Source organism: Passer montanus, unplaced genomic scaffold (genome assembly GCF_014805655.1).
Source record: "Passer montanus isolate IOZ18808 unplaced genomic scaffold, ASM1480565v1 scaffold89, whole genome shotgun sequence".
Lineage (NCBI taxonomy): Eukaryota > Metazoa > Chordata > Aves > Passeriformes > Passeridae > Passer > Passer montanus.
Window position 1 is genome coordinate 1,042,308 of NW_024374256.1, and position 19,841 is coordinate 1,062,148.

At 48.1% G+C, this 19,841-nt stretch overlaps 2 protein-coding genes across 7 annotated transcripts in view; both read left to right on the plus strand.

Moving 5' to 3' along the window:
• NIPAL3 (NIPA like domain containing 3) overlaps nt 1–7,190 on the plus strand; it is a 12,758-nt gene extending 5,568 nt beyond the window's left edge. For all 5 annotated transcript variants that reach the window (XM_039733599.1, XM_039733600.1, XM_039733597.1 and 2 more), the window contains exons 8-12: nt 160–295; nt 884–972; nt 1,681–1,744; nt 2,744–2,838; nt 3,286–7,190. In XM_039733599.1, coding sequence (XP_039589533.1) covers nt 160–295; nt 884–972; nt 1,681–1,744; nt 2,744–2,838; nt 3,286–3,485 — 584 coding nt within the window. In that variant the 3' untranslated portion in view covers nt 3,486–7,190. The remainder of the gene's footprint in view (nt 1–159; nt 296–883; nt 973–1,680; nt 1,745–2,743; nt 2,839–3,285) is intronic.
• A 2,035-nt stretch (nt 7,191–9,225) lies between these two features.
• Nucleotides 9,226–16,650, plus strand: RCAN3 (RCAN family member 3). Of its 2 annotated transcripts, none has more exons than XM_039733602.1 (5): nt 9,226–9,429; nt 12,263–12,486; nt 12,959–13,153; nt 13,626–13,791; nt 14,568–16,650. In XM_039733602.1, exons 2-5 carry the CDS (start codon nt 12,292–12,294, stop codon nt 14,774–14,776), a joined length of 765 nt encoding a protein of 254 aa, XP_039589536.1. In that variant the 5' UTR covers nt 9,226–9,429; nt 12,263–12,291; the 3' UTR covers nt 14,777–16,650. The 2 variants fall into 2 exon arrangements, with proteins under 2 accessions (XP_039589536.1, XP_039589537.1); XM_039733603.1 differs by having other exon boundaries at nt 9,231–9,429; nt 12,980–13,153.
• Nucleotides 16,651–19,841: the final 3,191 nt, after the last annotated feature.

The following is a 19,841-nucleotide window of genomic DNA, read 5'->3' on the forward strand; positions in this document are numbered from 1 at the left end:
TGGTGGCACAGACAGCTGGTGGCACAGGGACAGAGCTGGTGGCACAGACAGCTGGTGGCACACAGACAGTTTGCAGGCCTTGTCTGGCCTGGCAGGAGGAGGGCAGGGTTTTGGGGTGCTGCCTGCTGCAGCTGCCCCAGGTGAGTGTGGTGCCCCCAGGTTCCATGACGGTGGTGACGGTGAAGGCAGTGGCTGGCATGGTGCTGGTGTCCATCCAGGGCAGCCTGCAGCTGGACTCGCCCATCTTCTACATCATGTTGGTGTGCATGATTGCCACAGCCATCTACCAGGCCACGTAAGGACTCCTCTTTCTCTGCCATTCTGTGGGGTGTGGGTCGGGAGCTCTTTGGTACCATGCCAAAAATTCCCCTTAAAATGTAGAGAATTATCCTTCCTTTCCTGTGATCTGGCCAGGAGCCTGGGGGGGTCATTCCTTCATTCCTTTTCCACAGTGACACTGCCATGTGGTTTAATGCCACCAGCCAAGGATTTGCCAAACAAGTTTAGGACTGAAATGGTGGTCAGTCACATGCAGTATCTGTCTGCCTAAAATCAAAGTGCAGGATCACTGTTGTTGATCACTGTGTCTATTTTTAGGGTTTTTTCCCCTTTGTACTTGCAATAACATAAAAAGCTGGTAGCAGCAGGGGTAAAAGGCTTCTCAAAATACGAGGGACACTCTGGCCCTGAGGCTGGGGCAGTAATTTCAGTGCAGCCACAAACCTCCCTCTTCTGTCCTTTTTATTCATTCCAAGGCTTGCTGCTGCTGCTGTTCAGTGAGAAAAAGAATGAATTTCCTTACATTTATGCATCACTTTTGAAAGGTGTTTCCAAAAAAAGGATCCTTCCCAATCAGCCCCTGTTGCCTGTGATTGTGTTGCAGGTTTTTAGCTCAAGCCTCCCAGCTCTATGACTCAGCTCAGATCTCCAGCATTGGCTACATCCTCTCCACCACAGCAGCAATCTCAGCAGGTAACTGCACAAACCTTCCTAAAAAAGGGCAAAAGATTTTGGGAAATAATCCTCCTGAGAAGGTGAATACTCAGCAATATGATGACTCTTATTTTTTTGTCATGTCTCATCTGCACTGGCTTTGGTTTTTTTTTTCCTTTTAAAAAATGTGAATTATCCCAGTAGACTGTGTTAAAATTTTCTGTTCAGTGCTGTCATTTTGTTAAAAGTGCAAGGAATTTATGTTTGAGACTGTTCCTTGTTCCATGTGTGTTCTTAGGTCTGCAGGTAAAATGTTTCCTTGTTATTTCTTTTTGACTTTATTTTCTTTACATTAAGAATGTGAAGACCAGGAGGCAGAACGTGTCTTGCTGCCACCCAGGACATCAAGGACACTTCTAGAAGTTGGAGCTGTTTGTTGTTGTTTGGGGTCAAGAGTTTGCATCTTTTTGTAGTTAAATCAAATTTGTTTCATCATTCCAAAATAGTCCCTCTTGTTTTTGCTGCACAGGTTCATTTATATCTCTGTTAGTGACAACAGCAGAACTATTTTGGTAGTGAAACTCGAAAAGATTTGTCAATAATTTGTGTTAAAATAGAAATCAGGACACCTATTTTCAGATCATTAAATAAACAAAGGTGCTGGCTACAAAAATAGGAATCCTGGCTGATGTGGGCTCTGGCTGAAGGTGGAATTGGGAAGATGTAATGAATGATTTCCTTTTCAAGGAGCAACTTTTTACCTGGACTTCATGGGTGAAGATGTTCTCCACATCTGTATGTTTGCACTGGGGTAAGTGCTCCAGGTTTCTTTGAAAGAAAACTGAGCTTCATGTGGCTCAAATCTTAAAAATACAAATCTGTTTTAAAAATGCCTCTCTGTCAGAGCAGAGAGTGGCCCTTAGAGCTCAGTGTTGTGTTTGGAAAAAGTCGTGTAACCCTTGGTAATGCACAATTACACAACAATTAATCACTAAATCCTGGGGATCAGCTGGGGTGCTGAGCATATGGCTTGCTTTTCAAGCTGCCTGCTCATGAATCTGGAAGAATTGTAAAATAACCCAAGGAGACCCTCTCTGGGAACTTTGTTTCAGATTTTGCACCTTCCCTGAACTGTGTCTGACTTGTGGAGTTTTTAGAGCATGGAGAAGGCACAATGCAGATCTGATCAGTAAAACATTTCCTGTGTAACTGAGTGTTTTGGTGTAATTAGCTCTCCATAATCAGGGGACATTCTCAAATGGCTTTTAGATAAGTACAGAAAAAAACCCCAAACAATTGGGAGATCATTCTTCTGAGCTGCACCTTGCTCTGTGACAATCCAGATCCAAAAATCCCCAAACAATTGGGAGATCATTGTTGTGAGCTGCACCTTGCTCTGTGACAATCCAGATCCAAAAATCCCCAAACAATTGGGAGATCATTGTTGTGAGCTGCACCTTGCTCTGTGACAATCCAGATCCGTGGTTGTTGGTGTGTTCACAGGGAGCCTTGCAAAGGTCAGCCTGCTAAATCCTGGAATTCCATCAAAGCAAAACCAAATGTTGCTGTGCTTTCTTTCCCCTGCAGTTAGTCAAGGTTAATTAATTCATTAACATGAAAACTTTCCCATGTGTTTGATAAAGTTGTGCTGGTTGCTGGGGGTGCTCCAGTGCTGCTCAGGGGGGCTCAGCTTGGACAGTGCCCTGGACTTCTGCATTTGCAGCTCTGAATTCTGTAGAGAGCACAGGGGATGTTCTGTGCCCTCCCTTGCCAGGCATCCCAGGGATCCTTTCTCTTTCTCCTCCCTCAGGTGCCTCATAGCATTCCTGGGAGTCTTCCTGATCACCAGGAGCAGGAAGAAGCCTGTCCCCTTTGAGCCCTACATCTCAATGGATGCCATGCCAGGTAAGCAAGTGCAGGCCTCATGCCCCTGCCCAAGAGCTGGGCTGCACAGGGGGGCTCAGGCTGTGCCTCTGCTCAGGGCTGGGGGATCAGGCAGCTGTTATCTGGGAATGTGCACTGGTGGGAGCACGTGCTGGGCATCGGGCTGGGTCCAGCAGGATGAACTGAGCTCTGGGGATAGCTCAGAAGTGAGGTGGAGGAGCAGAAATCTCCTTTAGGAAGCACAGCTGAGCTCTCTGGTGAGCTGTAAGATCTGCAGCACTTGATGGATAACTGAGAGCCATCTCTCGTTCACTGGGAGCTTATTTCTCCATCAGCTGCTCCAGTGCTGAGCACAAAGCCATCCTGTCTTTGATTTAACTCCGAGCCTCAGGGGCTGCTCATTTCCTGGCTGGACAGAGAGCAGCAGAAATGCACTTCTGTCCCTAATCTGTGCCTCTGCTCCTGCAGGCATGCAGAACATGCACGACAAAGGGATTGCAGTGCAGCCTGACCTCAAAGCCTCCTTCTCCTACGGCGCCCTGGAGAACAACGACAGCATGCCAGAGATGTACAGCCCAGCCACGCTGCCCGTCGTGCAGGAGCAGCACGGCCCCAGGGCAGGCGCTGCCCCTCCCTACAGGGTGCTGGAGCACAGCAAGAAGGAGTGAGGGACCTGCAAGGACTGATGGCAGTCGTCAGGAGTTTGACCTTTATTTATTTACCTGTTCAAATAGAAGCGAGTGTAAAGCCGGCCTTGAGAAGAGTTTTAAGCTCGTCTCGAGCTGAACTTTCCAGATTGATTATTAAAATAAACAACTTTTTCTAGTTGGGAAGTTGAAAGCACTTGGTGGGAAGCAGATCCCAGTTGTGCATGGAGTTCTGCTGGCTGGGAGTGTGGAATGGTGGACAGTGGGTGCAGCACTGTGGAACTGATGGAGGAGATGCTGTGCAAGTGACTGTGCAGTTTTCAGCCCTGCTGGGAGTGGTTTTATCTCCAGATAAGTTTTCAGGAACTGCTCACAGAGAGAGGAGGACAGGATTTAATCTGTCATTTACAGGGACTGGGACAGATTTCCAGGAAGGCTCTCAGTCCTGCTGTGACCATGGAGCTCCCCTGACATGGCAATAAATGGAATTGTTTTGAAGCACCAGCACTGGAACTCGCTGTGTCTTTAGAGCAGCAGAAGTGGTGAGAGTGAACACTTCATCCCTTCAAACCACCAATTCTGGCACTTCTGTTCTGGTGTGGAACATAAGCACTGAGGATGGGGTTGTTTTTAGAGCACCACTGGATTATATGGCTTAGAACAAAGATTATTTGCCAGTTTTCTGATTTCATAGCAGGAGCTTCAAGTTGGATTAAATGGTGCAGAGATAAAGGATGAGGACAAGGAGAAATGAGAATGATGTGACTGTGTCTGGTGGGGAATTTATATAATTTTGGACAAAATCTGAATTCTTTATCATGTTTATTTATTTTCTTTCTGATTGAGGCAGGATTTCCAACTTTAGTAGTCCCAACTACTTAAAGGTGTTAAGTTCCTTAGTTCAAAAGCTCAGTTTAGGTGATGTAAGCTGGGGTCCTCCCCCTTTTTCTTTCTTCTAAAAAAAGGAAAAACAATACTTGTCTACTATTGTGGATGACCTAAGGAGAGACGTTGCACAGCCCAGCACTCATTGAGGCCTGTGAGGATAATGGAGCTTTGTGTACTTTGATATTTATCTTTCCAGCTTCCAGGAGATGGCCAGGAGCTGATACTGAGGGAGAATGGGGAGCTGTCATGTGAGGAGGAGAAAGTACAACATTCACTGGTTATCCTGGCACTTTGACAGCACTGGCTGCTCTAAATTTTTTTTTTTTTTTGTTGGTTTTTTTTTGGTTGGGTTTTTTTTTGGGAAACTGAAAATCTCATCCACTCAGTGTGGTTTGGGCTGTCTGCACAGCAGTCTCCAGGACTCTGGAATTTTATTTGAAAGGAATAGTGCTCATGTTCTGTGTATTTTTAAGTGATTCCCCCAGTACCAGGGAGTTTGGGATTATCTTAGATTTGGAATGGTGTCTTTCTGCATTTCTTTATTTTTATTTTTATTTGTTAAATTGACTCATGGCCAGTTTCTGTTCCCACTACCAGAAATTCCCAACAACTCCCCTGACCTGTGCATGATTATTCTAGGTTCTTGTTGTTGTAAATGACAACAGAATTGTTCCTTTGCATTTGTTTGCTTTGCCAGCTCTGCAGACTGATTCCATCTGGGCATGCTTTGGATTGCTTTGGCATTCTTGTGCAGCTTAGAAAAATACCCTTCCCCCTGTACAGGGGAGGTGCCCTGGGGCTGCACCCAGGTTTCTTCACCAGCTGGGCACAATTCTGATCTTATCAGTGGCATCCCCTGCACTGCAACTTGGGAAACCTCAAGAAACAACAGCTTTCCTTTCACCCTCAATACTTGATTTGTGATTAGGCAAGATAAGGATGTTAATGGGCTCCTGCTGCCAGGGCATTCATCTTGCTGGGGTGCAGTGACACTGATTTACTGCCTTTGGATGTGGCCAGCGATTGTTGGTGAATTTATGGGCAGCTTTTGTTCACTAACAATGCAGGATGAAGCACGGCAGGGAGGCTGAATGGGAAGGGCACAGGAATGCTGCCTTCCCTTATCTCTTCCCATGTCATCAACCTGTTCTGACCTCTTGGTTCTGCAGTCACAGAACACAGAGTCTGAAAACAAGCTGTGCCACACCACACACGTGTTCCATGGCAATATTCTCTGTGGTTAATTAGGTGGTACAAAATAATTCATCAGGAGGGCCTAAATGGCTGCTGACACCCAGATCAGCTGGTCCTGTGTGTGCCACTGCACTGTCCCAGTTCTCAGCAGGGTTTAAAGCCAGCAGGGGACTGGAGCACAGAGCTGGCAGCCCTGAGTCCTGGTTTGGGTTTTGCTCCTCAGCACAGGCCCTGAGAGATGGACACAGAGCCAGGGAGTGCTCTGAGGTGCTGGGCTTGCCTTGCAGGCTGCTCTCTGGCCTGCTCAGGGGTGCTTTTGTGTAAACTCCCCAGCTGCTGCCCTTGCTCCCTGCACAGAGCCCTCAGCCCTTCTCTGGGTGAAACTGCCCCCAGCCACGAGCTGAGCTGTTGTGTTATTGTGTGCCTTTGGCCCTTTCTTTGCAAAGATTCTAAAGGCAAGTCTTGCTCCAAAACTTTACATAACCATGTTTTATTTACACAGTCTCTGTGTGCTCAGATAATTCTACTTAATAATGACAGTTCCCTTTACCTGCAGCCACAGGGAAATCTTCCTTTGTTTGCTTCTGGAAACTTCCCTGCCAAAGGCCTCCACTGGAGGTGGTGTCTGTTTCTACTGCACATAAATCACAATATTTTTGATCATTGTGCCACAGCAGTGGAGCCTGGGGTGCTCCTTGGCCATGGGCCTCAGCTCCCTGACTGATGTAGGGGTAGGACTGAGGGACTGCACTCACTCCTGTTTGCTGCTGCTGTTCAGCACTGGAATCCTAAAATGGGGTTGGTTTTGTTTGGTTGTTTTTGTTTTTTAATTTTATGCACCTTCCTCTTTCTTGCTTTTTCTCCCAGTCTTCCAAAAAATGTTATTTTCTGCTCTTTAGTCTAAGAAAAGGCATGAGCAGGGCCCAGAGAAAGCAAGTATCTTGTTTAAACTTGACTGAAGGACTTCTGTGCTCTTTCAGGAGTGAATTAAACTCCTCACCTCCCTTCTAGTCCAGAGAAGCTGAAACAGGAAGGGTTTTGCACCCTCACACTGATCTTTTCACAGAATATTTGTTAGTCTGAGGTGACAGTGGCCATGCCTGGGATTGCAGCAAATATTTACAGCACAGGAAGGTTTGAGGAGAGGAGCCCTGTGCCACATTCCAGGGTGCAAAGTTAATCAAGTGTTGTACAGCACACTCTGATCTGTGCATGTCAGCACTGCAGGGCTGATGCAGGACCCTGCACGTGGCACAGCACCCCCAGATTCCAAATGGAAGGCATTTCTCAGCACCAGGAGCTGCTCCTTGGCTTCACCCCTGCCTTCCTCACCCAGTGGGAACTGACATCTCTGGCCTCCACCCTGTGTGGCTTCTCAATTCACCAGAGCACTTAAAACATCCTCAGTGTGTATTTTATGTGTAACTTAACTCTGTGGAGCACAGCTGAATGTATAAAATGATCTGCCTACAACGTTCTCCTGTTCACCTTAAAATGTGTGAATAAATCAAGCTTTACTCTTGCACTATAAAGGACAACTGCTTCATTTTTCACAGGCAATGTTGCATGTCTGTTTAATTCTATTTGTCTTTCAGGTGAGACAAATGAAACCAAACTTTGAATAAAAGATTGTGGTAAAACCTATGGAATGCTGGCTTGCTCCATGCTCCTGGTAGAGCTTTAATTGACCAAAAATGTCTTGGCAGAAGCTGACAGGATTTAGGTGACTAAAGTGTGTATTCAAAGAGCTCTCTCTGTTTCTAACAGGATAATTGTAAATGAAATGAGATTGTTACAGCATTATTAATGCTCCCAGTTTCACAGAGTCTCCACATAGCTGGGGTCACATGCAGGAATTGTGCAATTTACTTTTAAAACTTCCTTTTACAGGGCTTTGAAAAAAATATTTTGCATTTAATGTTCTGAAGAGCTTGAAATTGTGATCCAAATAAAGGGGTAGGGACACAACCCAAAATCATTGCCTGTTTGGTGGCCTGACTAGTGCTGTTTGGTACTGAAATGGAGCTTCTCTGACATGTCCAGCTGGGAATGCAGCTGTGGCAGCTGTCATCCCCCAGGCACAGGGCCCTGTGTGTCTGGGATACAGAAAAGTGGCAACTTGGCTTCACCGACTGCCTGCCAACCTAATTAACACTCACCAGATGGGTTTGCAGTCCATGGGGAGAAGCAGAGGATGACCCTCAGGATACTTTTAATTAAATGTGTCTCTTGGGGTCCCAAACCACAAAGGGAGAAAAGACAAACAACCCAAGGGCAGCCTCGGTGTTAGAGCTGCACTTCACTGAACCCCTGGATTCCCTAATCCCCAGAAATTCGGAGAAAAGTGGCAGTACTCTGTAAACATCACCACTCAAGGGTTAGTGGGTTACACCACAAGTGTTCTAAGTGCTGATACAAAGATGTGCCATTGATGTCGGGAGTGTTACAGGAGTGCTACAAACGAGGTGTTATTGCAAGAGACAAAGTATTTTAAAATTCACTGAAGTGGACACAAATGTTGCAGTTAGTGGTATTAAAGCAGAATCTATTGTTGTCCAGGGAGGAAAATGTGGTATTGAATCGATAAAGCAGGAGATTGCAGCAGGGGAGGGCTGAGGATGGAGAGTAACCTGTTACCTCCTGAATTTGCACTGCATCTGAACTGCAGAATGTCTTTACCTGGACAGGGGGGACTGATCCTACCTTGCTAAAGTGACATCTGCTGGGCAGTTTTCTTACGGGGGAAGGTGGACAAATCACCTGGTAGAGAAGCCCAGCTCAGCATTTCTGTTTCTGAAATTTAAAAGCAAATATTTTAGCCACAGAAATTTCACTACTTCTATCACCAACCCACGCTGTTTTCTGTCTTTCCAAGCGAGGACACGAAGCTGTTGAACTCAATATTAGTGTCAGTGAAACTCAATAGTTTTGTGTAGGTTATTTGTGAAAAACCAAAGAAAGGATGTTGGTTTGTGCTTTTTTTATAGAGGTAAACGTGCACAGGCACTGATGTGTCACCCAGCTCACATGATGGCTGTCTGAAACCATCTCATGGCAGGATTAAGCTGTGATTTACTCTGAGGAGGACACAAACTGTCACTGTTCCCAGCTGGCAGCTGTCCGAGGCTGATGGCAGAGCCATCCCGATTAATGCCAGGGGAAGAATCAAAGAATCCCAGAACGGTTTGGGTTGAAAGGGACCTTAAATCTCATCCCATCCCACACCTTCCACTGTGCCAGGCTGCTCCAACCTGGCCTTGGGCACCTCCAGGGATCCAGGGGCAGCCCCAGCTGCTCTGGGCACCTCCTTCCTCCACAGCAGCCGCCACCCCCTCGTCCGGAAGCTGCTCCGAGGGCGATTTGCAGCATTTTAAAATAAATCCTCATCGCTCTGAGCTCAGCCATTCCCACAGGGACCCCGGCCAGCCGCTCCTCGGGGCCCAGCGGGCGGTGTGCTCCCAGGGCTGGCTCGGTGCCGTGTAAACACCGCCCAAAGCGTCCCCGGAGCGCTTTTGGGGCTCCCCTGAGGCGTCCCGGGGGAGGCGGCGGCGGGGCCGGGACCGCGCGGCCCCTGAGGGCACCGGACCCGCCGCGACCCCTCAGCGCGGCCGGGGCATGCGCAGAGCCCCGCCTCGCTCCCGCCCCTCTCCCTTTCCCTCAGCCCTCCCTCCCTCCCGCTCTCCTCCGCCGCTTTCCCTCTCTCCATCCGGGTCACCGGCCCCCCTCACGCACCCCTCAGCTCCCGGGCGCGGCGAGGGGGGCACGCGCGCGCAGGCGCGTTCCCGCCGCCGCCCCGCCCCGGGACCCGCGGGCGCTGCGCGCTCCCGCCGCCCCACACGGCCACTGCGCGTCCCCGCCGCCCCTCAGGCAGAGCCGTCCGCAGGTGAGCTGAGCCGCGGCCGCGCCGCAGCCGCCCCGGGGCCGCGCCGCGGGTGGGGAAGTTGTTTTCATCCTCTCCCAGGGCGGAGATGGAGCGTCGGGGGTTTTGAATTAAAGAATATCCGCAGCCGCGGCTCCGGCCCCCGCCCCGGGCTTGTCCCGCCGCGCTGGGGCAGGGCAGCTCCGTGGGCTCTGCGGGATCAGCAGCAGGGTTTGGAATCGTGGAATGGTTGGGGTGGGAAGGCTGAAATCCCAGCCGTGCCATGGCAGGGACACCTTGCGCTGCCCCCGGCGCTCCCGGCCCCGGGTCCAGCCTGGCCTGGGCACGCCGGGGATCCAGGGCAGCCAGGCTGCTCCGGGCATCCCCGCCCGCCCGCGGCAGGGTTTTGTGCTGCGCGCTCCCTGCCCGAGCAGATCTCACCGCTCCCGTGGGAACTGCCTCGCAGCCCTCACATCCCTGGAGCGCTGGGATGTGACTGGGAACGAGCCGCTGCTCCAGGGGATGCCGAGGAAAACTCCCCGGTGCTGCCCGTGCCGCTGAAGAGCTACAGCTCCCCACGGCAGGAGCTGCTTTGCTTTCATTTCAGATGAATTTCAGCCTTCTGTGAACTTGGGGAGTTTGTTTATAAGCATTTCCCTGTCAGCTGGTATTTATACGATAAGCAGGTGTTAATGCTCAGAGAAAGGATTTAGTGAAAGGTCTGATCCCAGTGGCTTTAGTTCTTGGATCCCTGAAATTGTGCTGTTTAATCTGAAATCTATGAGGGAGTGAGTGATCCAATAGTTTGCTAATGAGCATTGCAATGAAATTGCTTATAATTCTATTGCTGTTAATGCTGTGACAAGAATAAGCCGATTGTAATAAATAACTTAGGTTTGCATACCTCCATTCACATAAAACAATTTATAAATAGGAATCTCTCACCTTTCCAAGGAGATAAGTGAAGAAATTCCCTTTCTCCTGAAGCAGAGCAGTTTGGCTGTTGCACTGATAATCACATTCCCGTACCTGTCAAGTTTGGAGTGTCCTTCTTCTGATTTTGATGCTTTCTAATAATTGCACAGTAAATACTTCTACCCAGTCTACTCAACATCACTTCTCACAGGGCTGTTACTCACTGTACTTCTTAATTAATATTCATACCTGAGTCTCACCTGTCTCATCCTGATGTCAGGGGGCTGTTGGAGATTTTTGCCTTGCTCAGTAATCGGGTGTTTTGAATTTATTTGGGTGAAGTAATGAAAAATCAGTTATCTGAGAAAATAAATAGAATTAACCATGAGTTTTATGATTGAAAACAGCAGAACTATTATGAAATATTAATTAAAAAAAGAGGAAGAAATGCAAAATAATAGCAATTGCTTCTATAGCCCAGTGTTGTCTGTGTCACTGCTGCCCTGATTTTGTTTTCCAGTGAGGCTCAGACAGCCCCAGCTTGACCCAATCTCGAGTTCTCTGTGTGTCCTCACTCCATGTTTGATTCACCATTCACCCAAGGATTTGAGTTTACTTTCCAAACTCTCTTTTTCTCTGCCAGTGCTGCTCTGTCCTTGCTGGAGGCCCCCCATCCCTGGGCTGTGGGAGTCAGGTGCTGGAGCAGTGTTTGTGGCCTGGGTGGTTTGATCCCTCAGGTCTGATCCCTGTCCTTGCTGGAGGCCCCCCATCCCCTGGGCTGTCGGAGTCAGGTGCTGGAGCAGTGTTTGTGGCCTGGGTGGTTTGATCCCTCAGCAATGTGGGATCAAAACCCAGGGCTGGAATGTCGCTCCCAGTCACCAGAGCTTGGCTGGGTGTGTGTGTGTCCTGGTGCAGTTTGGAGGAGCCCAGATCTCCCCAGAGCCAGATGGTGCCTTTTGTTTTCACCATGCTGGCGCATTTTTGTTCCTTTTCTCTTCCCTCCTTGCATGAATCAGCAAGCACAAGAACTGAGCTTTCCACCAGCTGCCTGTTCTCCCAAACTTCCATCCTTCCTGCCATGCTGGGCAGAGATCCCCATGGATTTGGGGTGGTGTGACTGGGGCAGTCACTGTCATTAACCCAGTTAATCCCCCCTCATTATGCAAATATTCAAATGAGATCATTGCCAATGAAACATCATACATTTGCTACCTCCTTTTAGTGTTGTGTCAAACCATCACTCTTTCCAAACCCAGATCTGGTGCAATTAACCTGTTTTGCTCTCAGCTAAGAGCAGTGGGATAACCTCAGAGTTTTGCAGGGATGTGTGGCAGGTCCACTCCAGTAAAATCTTTTCTATTGTATAAAAAAGACTCTCCCTGATGTTTTTTATGTAGTCTCTTGCTTATTTGCATTTTTTTTGTCTTCCTTAATGTTTCTACTCCTGTAAGTACTCCTACCTATGGGAAAGGTGTAGGAAAAGGACATTTCCTGACATCAGGAGATTTTAGGTTTTGGAGAGGCTTTGGAGAGGGGATGTAACTTTGTTCACGTGCTCTCATTGATGAAATGAAGTTATTTTTTTCAGATACCAGAGGACTGCTCTGATTACCCAGGAAATGGTTTTAATTATTAAACAAGAAATTGTTGCTCACTGTAAAGTGTGTCATGGAGAAAGGCTTCTAGAACAGTGCTGTCATTTTGGATTCCTGTCAGAGCAAAGGGAGGAGAAATTGCATTTTCTTGACGGGGTGACTTTATCTTCCCTTTGATGGAGCAGCAGAGTCCTCCCTCAGCAGGGGAGGTGGTGCTGCTGGTTCCTGGGGGACAGAACAAATTCCGTGTTGATTCCTGTTCTTTGTGAAATGATTTGCTGTACAGTGGGGCAGGAAGCTGTGCTGTCCTCACGTTTGGTTCTGGGTTTTTGGTTTTTGGCTGGCAGGGCCCTGCTGGAGCTGCTGGGGGGGAAGGATGCTCAGGGATTCCATGAAGTCCTGGAGCGACAGCCAGTCAGACCTGTACAGCAGCGACCAGGAGGAGGAGGAGCAGATGATTTTTGGAGAAAATGAAGAGGATTTGGAAGAGATGATGGATTTCAGTGACTTGCCTACCTCACTCTTTGCTTGCAGTGTTCACGAGGCTGTGTTCGAGGTGCAGGAGGAGAAGGTAAGGGGGAAGGAGTGTGAGGTGCTCTCAGTGTTCCATTGAACGTTTTGTCTGGATTTTCAGTGTATTAAGGCACATTATAATTGAGGAGAAAAAAAATCTGTAAATGAGGTCTCTTGTGGATCAGACAGCTGGTAAATTAATTGATTTTCCTAATTGAAAATTATTAATTGGATTTCAGAACCATGAAATCGATTTCCATGACAATGCAGTGCAGCTGCAGCACTGAGCAGCTCTCGCTAGGTGGCACTTGGTGTATTCTGAGTTTCTGGGCTCATTCACATCACTTTGCTCTTGGGATTCACATGCAACCAGTGAGCCAAAGCTGTGCTGCCCTGAGTGAGGATTCACAAGCAAGGAGGGAGGTGTGGAATGTGCAGGTTGAGGTGATTCAGGAAATGGATGGGATTTGGGAGAGGAGAGTAAAGGAAAACATCTTCACGAAGTGAGAATGTTCATTTTGCACCTGGAGAATGTTTGTGCCTCTCTCCAGGAAAGGTTTGAAGCACTTTTCACAGTCTATGATGAGCAGGTGACATTCCAGCAGTTCAAGAGCTTCAGGAGGGTGAGGATAAACTTCAGCAACCCCGAGGCAGCAGCACGAGCTCGGATAGAGCTGCACGAGACCGACTTCAGCGGCAAGAAGCTGAAGCTCTACTTTGCACAGGTACAGTGGGACACAGAGACCTTGTCCCTCTGTCCTTGCTCCCTTAATCTTCATTTGTCCATGAGCTTCATTCGGGGGAAACATCTGAAATCACCTCATGGTTCTACGCTGAGCTGTGTCACATTTTAGGGCACAGTTTTGTTTTTCGTCTTGAGCTGAGATTGGTTGGGACAATCTCTGTGCAGTGACCAAATCACCTTCCCCCAGACACACAGAGGGGCTGAAACAAAATAAGTGAGTCCCAAATTCTCTTTCTAAGAGATGCTTTGTCCCTGTTGCATTGGCACAGCAGCCCCTGCACAGGTTCTGAGCTGCAGCAGCTCCCTGAGGTGTTGTACAAAGAGCTGAACCCATTTTGTTTTTTAAAGCTAGGCTGAATTAAGTGCAGGGCATGGATGTGCATTAGGGGGAAATAAACCAAATAACAAGGGAATGAATATTTGTGCTGTCTGTCTCCTGGCTTTGCCTGCAGGTGTCCAGTGAAATTGGGGACAAGTCCTACCTCCTTCCTCCACAACCTGTGAAGCAGTTCCTGATTTCCCCTCCTGCCTCTCCCCCCGTGGGGTGGAAACAGAGTGAAGATGCAACTCCTCTGATCAATTATGACCTGCTCTGTGCTGTCTCCAAGCTGGGGCCAGGTAGGGATCTTTACCTGCTTTTGTTTGGTACTTCCCTTCAAAAGTGGTTATTGAGGGAGGTTTTCTACTTGTCCTTTTCTGTGAGAACAAACTGAGTCTCTTTTATGTGATGTTTCTTACTTGAATTAAATGATCCATCACTTTCTTTACTTAATTATTTAACTGACTGAAAGTGTAGCACAGGACTGGACTGTGAGGGAGTGGCTCCATCACACCCATATATTGAATTCTCTCAGAGCCTCAGGATTAAGGAAGAAACAGAGAAATGAGAAGTTCAGTGTCTTGCACATGAGCAGCTCCAGCTAATAAGGATGTCTGGATGCCAATATGGACTTTTTGGGTTTAATAATCAACTTTCTAAGCCTTCCTGGGAAATGTGGTGTTTGCTTTCTGTGAAAAGCAGGAAATGGGGAGGCTTGATGTGCTCCAATAGTTTTGTAGCTTTTAATTTACAAATGTCACAGAAATATACAGCACAAATGATGTCACTTAGAAATGTGTTTGCTGCTCATGTTCTGATGTACTCCAGGGAGTTTTTTACACCCCTCCCTTCCTCTAAATGTCAATTAAAAGATTGGTTGTATTCAAAGTGTGCTGTACCTGCTACAGGGACTGTTTTAAGGCATTTCAGGGGTTTGGTGGAGAGTGGAGGTTGAGCACATTAAAGATGGGGTGGGAATTGATGATGACTTGGTTGTGTAGTTGAAGTTAGGGGGTCTTTGAGCTCAGTGCTTTTCCTGGGGGTGTTTTTAACCTGCCTCTTGTGGCTGCTCCAGGGGAGAAGTATGAGCTGCACGCAGGGACAGACTCCACCCCCAGCGTGGTGGTGCACGTGTGTGAGAGCGAGACGGAGGAGGAGGAGGAGATGAAGAACCCCAAGCAGAAGATCCTGCAGACACGGCGCCCAGACCCGCCCCCCACCATCCTGAGTGACTCCAAAGCCTTCGAGTGTGCCCTGGAGGTGGGGGGGACAATGCCCTGCTAGAGCTCAGCTGCTCCAGTGGTACCAGCTCCAGGCACCCGGCGAGTCCATGTGTTGCTGTCTGTGCTGCTGCTATAGGTCACAACAGATCTGACTTGTAGTTGTCTCTCATGTTCAAGATTTTGGATGCCAATGCTCTGAAAAGCACTTTAATTTTAGGGACTAGTCCCCCCGAGTGTAGCAAATCCACCTGACTTGAAATAGTGACAATTAGGGAGTCTGGCTGTGTTTTGGTTTTTTAAGGTGTCGCCCTTTGCCCTCTGTTGTACAGTGTGATGTTCCAAGTGCTGAAATCATCTCCTCCTGTCACGAGTGGGTTCCAGCAAGTTCCTTGTACAGCAGTGCAAAGCTGATCTGTCCAACAGCTTCCAGTTAATCCAGTGTTAAACACAAGTGAAATGCACTCTCTATGCTCAGACTCCTTGCCAGCTGAGGTGAGGGTTAGCCTTTGCTTTTCTCAGAAACACCAGCTGTGTTTGTAGTTTGACATGAGGCACAAATACACTGAGGAGCTGAATGCAGGGGTTGGTGACTGCAGGGAGGAGAACACCAGAGGAGGAACCTCAGAGTCCATCACCAACACCACTGTGGTGTCTGTGGTGGTGCACTGACCCCTAATTAGGAGTTAATGACAGTGGTGGAGTGAAATACGGATCCCGCTGTTGAGTGTGCTGTGTGTGATCCTCTCTGACAATCTGGGGATGTTTGTTCCTCTCCAGTCCTTGGGACAGCCTCCACCTCTGAATAAATCCAGTGACTGTTAGGTCCTGGCAGGAGCTAAAACATCCAAGGGTTAATTGTTAACTTCTCCAATCTGTTTTGTATTTTCAAAGACAATCAGTTGCCTGGCTTAGCCAGTTTTTATGCAGTTTCAGCCCTTGTTTGCTGTTTTTCATGAAAACTTTTTCTGTGTGGCCTCCTGTGTGTCTGACAGAGCATCTGCTGCTTCTGAGACCAGGATGCATCTTTTAGAATACAGATCTTTGATTTTGTGATCTTGTGTTAAGTGTTTTAGTAGGAGGAAAATATGCCTTGGTATAACAACACCTGCTCCTGTGCTTTTATGCTATTTTATAGCCAAACTTTTTTAGTCTAGACAGATTCTTCTTTTTTTCTATTTAAAAAGATAAAATGATTTGTGAACAAACCAGGCTGCTGATGTTCCTGTGTAGAAATCATTCTGAAATTCAGATTTTTCAGGTTCATTTCAGTGTGTTTCAGTTGTACCTGATGTGCTTCTTGAACTTTCAGAAGTGTTTTCACTTGACTGACAGCAAGGGGAAAAGGAATGGGCAGGGATTCTCAAGGATGTGGAAGTTTTAGCTTCGTGTTGTGCCTGCTCAGGATCCCTCCTGCCACCAGCTTCCAAGTGGGATCCTGCAGGCAGGTCCTTGCTCCAGAGACAGGAACAGGACAGAGTAAAAAGGCAGGGAAATGGGGTTTGTCCATCTGTCACAGGTGTGATATTTATGTATCTCTTCAGGTATTGAAATCACTCCAAGCCCAGCTTCACTGTCTCACTGTTCCATGCAATTAAAACAAAGGTAAAAACCCAACAAAAACCTGTGTTATCCAGCAGGCTTATGGATTCTTGAAATTCCAGAAGTCTGGGTTGGATTCTCTGTGGTGTTTCTATTTTTTCAATGATTTCATTTCTACCCCAGTGTAGAAGTTGCTGTAAGTAGGAGTAAATGGAAAACCTTCAGAAACAGTTTTATAAGGAGAATCCAGTGTGATGTTGTTGATGTATAAATGTGTAAAATGTGGAATAACATTCCAGCACTTTCCATTGTGTAAAGACACTTCAAATAAAACAATGCAGTGCCATTCAGCTTGGGATTTGGACTGTGTTCCATGCTGCACAGGGTGGATATTGAGGTCTGAGATGGTGGTGTCTGCTGGGCTGTTCTCATGGCCAGATGGGATGGGGACTCCATGTCCCATGTCCCACAGCAGGGATTTGGGGTCCTTGCAGGGACCACTCTGGGTGGGAAGGAGGAGCCAGCCAGAGGCTTCAAAGCTTTAATGAAGCCATTGATCAGTATCAGAAGTGATTCTGCTCCACTCCAGGCTGACAGCCTGGGAGCCAGGCTGGGAAATGAGGCTGGAGTTTGGGAAATGAGGCTTGCCCCAAAGCTCTTCCTCATGCCATGATTCAGTACCCCCCACCAGGACCTGTTTCTCCTAATCACTGACCTGCTGGTGAGGGCTATTTTTAGCAGCAGGCTTGCACAGAGGCACCAACTCAGCCCTTTCTGAGCTTGCACTTTGTATAAATAAATACCCCAAATTCCTTTAAAACGTCCTCCTTGAGCAGCAGCTGAAACATGTGGTGTTTCTTTGTGTTCTGCACTTATGGGAGTACTTTGGTTTATAATAGCTGAGAACCTGTGATTGCAGCTCCTCACTCTGCCTTGTCTCCTGGAAAGACCCTGTGCATAAAATTATTCCCTGGAAGGTTTAATTTCCATTTTTGTCTGGGTTTGGATTAGGGATACTTTTGAGCCCAGAACAGAGGGCTGGTTTGTGAATCTTACTGGGTTTTGTGTATTTCCTCTACTCTCAGTGTAAAACTCACTAGGAGAGATTCCTGGAGTGGAAACAGACCCCAGCCAAGCTTCATCCCCTTGCAGAAAATGCAGAGCAAGAGAAAAGACTTCTCCTGAGTAGGCACTGACCCTGAGATGTGAGTGAGTGTGACACAGGGCTGTCCCTGCCATCCCTCACAGTTCCAGGAGGGTCCCAGGGTCTGACTGCTCCATAAAACAAGAGCAGGGCCTAGAAAGTAGAAACCACTGGGTTTTAGATGTTACCTAATGTGTTAAAATCCTGCTCTGTACTGTAACACTTTGGCATGCTCAGGCTTGTAGAGGGAATGTTTGATTTCCCTGGTGAAGGGAACATATTCCAACCATCAGCAGCATTTCAACCATTGGGGTGAGGCAGTGGGAAAGACATTCTGGCAGTCTGGTTTGCTCTTACATAAAACATAAAAACCAATTCCTGTCCTCTGTGGCTCTGTGTGGGATCACAGCACAGGACAGGGACTGGGAGGGCAGCCAGGCTGAGCTGTGCCCTGCTGCTGGGACAGCCACCTCAGCTCCCTCCATCCCCAGGGGTCAGGTAATTATTTCTGAGGCTGTGGGTGCATGGAGATCACTGAGGGCCTGATTTCACCATTCAGTTCCAAGCTCAATCATAATGAATTTTTAGCTGTTTCTGATATCTGCTGTGATATCTGCTTCCTCTTTGTTCTCACTGAGACACTCCACTCTGCTGTGCCCTGCCAGGGGCAGGCAAGCTGCAGATTAACCAGCAGAGCTGGGAGTGAGCTGCTGCTCCAGGAGGAGCCCAAACCTGCTCCATGGTAAATGCAGTGAGACTCCACACCTTGCAAGGCTGGGTCACTTCCTAGGGGCTGATAATGCTGTAGTAAGCCTGGAGTTAATTCAGAGTTGTGTTTTGTCCTTTGATGTCCACTGACCTCATCAGGATTTTTATGGAGCATCCCAGAGTCTGCTTTGGTCCTTCCTTAATGGGGTAAGCTCAGGGTTGGTGCCTGCAAACTGGGTCACTGATGCTGGCAGCAGAGCTTTACAGTAACAGTGTATAAGCATTTATTTACACATTATACAAATGTATTTATGCATTTAACAGTGTATAAACCTAGTGTGTGGCTCTAGCTCATAGTAAAGGGCTACAAATTTAAGACCTGGTGAGGGACAAACTCTTGGGAGAGTCCCACCCTCCCTCTCTGCTGTCACAGAGGCTTTGGGAACTCACATTTGCTTTTACTTGGGCTGCCCAGCAGTCAAGGGGCTGCTGCCTCCCTTCCTGTGCTACTTAAATTGAGTTATTAATTACTTTTATTAACTTACATTCATATCTCTTCCCAATTATGGTTGCTGACTGTTGAAAGAAGCCCCTTCTGCTCTCCAGAGATACAGCCCAGGGAAGGTTTGTGGCTGGAAAACCACCAGGAGAGCCTCGTGCTCCTGCTTGTTTATGCAGGATGGGACAGTCATTGTAAGGAAATCAATCAAGGGGAATGTATTCCCTTGGAAGGATGATTGGTGAGTAATCCCTGCTGGGATTTCAGTCTCTGGTTTTAAGAAGCTGCATGGGCCTCAGTGGGATTGAGGTGGAAGTGACTAATGAGGGTCTTTGTAGCTCTACAAAAAATTTGTTAAATAATTGGAACTGGAAACTCTGGTTTCTGGTGAAAAAGCTTCTGTGCTTGTGTTCTGTGGGTTTTCTGTGGAAATCAGCCTATGGTGGACACCAAAGTGAAGCATGAGCTGTGTGAAGGTCACAAATGTTTCTGAAGAAGGAAAGGGAGAGCTGCAAGGTAAGGAAGGACCCCCTTTTTCAGCCCAGCTGGACTCTGGTCTTCCCAAGAAATCCACTGGAAATGTTTATGGACCATCAGGACCCCCCTTGGTGCCTTAGAGGTGGGATTCTGTAAGGAGCAGGTTTTCTCCTGTTTCAGTTGCATTAGAAGGGAGGTGGGTGATGTAGCTCTGGCTGAAATGAGGACAGGGGGGAAACATCTCCTGCACAGCAGCTTGACCACCCTAAACCACAAATGGAGCCTGAATGAGGGCTGTGGCTTGTTCCTGTGGTTTTCTGGTTTCCCTGGGGAGCAGCATCAGGCCCAGGCAGGGGACAGATCCCTTTCTAAAATGTGATGTCCACAGGAAAAATTCAGACAGGGACTGGGGTCACACTTCTCTGCAGGACAAAGCCAACGAAGTACAGGTTAAAAGTGAGGATTCCTTTCCAGTTTGATCCTTTTGATTCCACTGATGAGTGGACAAAACCACTCGTTCCCTTTGGGCTGGATGTGCTTGGGATCTCTCGAAGTGCCTGGGAGACCTTTGGGCATCGAAGAGCTGCAGAAACCGGGGCTGTTCCCAAAGCGTGAGCGAGAGACGGAGGCGTTACCCCAGACTCCTCCATGCCCCCAGCCGCTGCCCGGCGGGGTCGGGGCACCCGCAGCCCCGCACGGGCCGGGGAGGCGGCGCCGGGGGCCGGGCCGGGCTGGGCGGCCCCGGGGAGGCACCTGCGG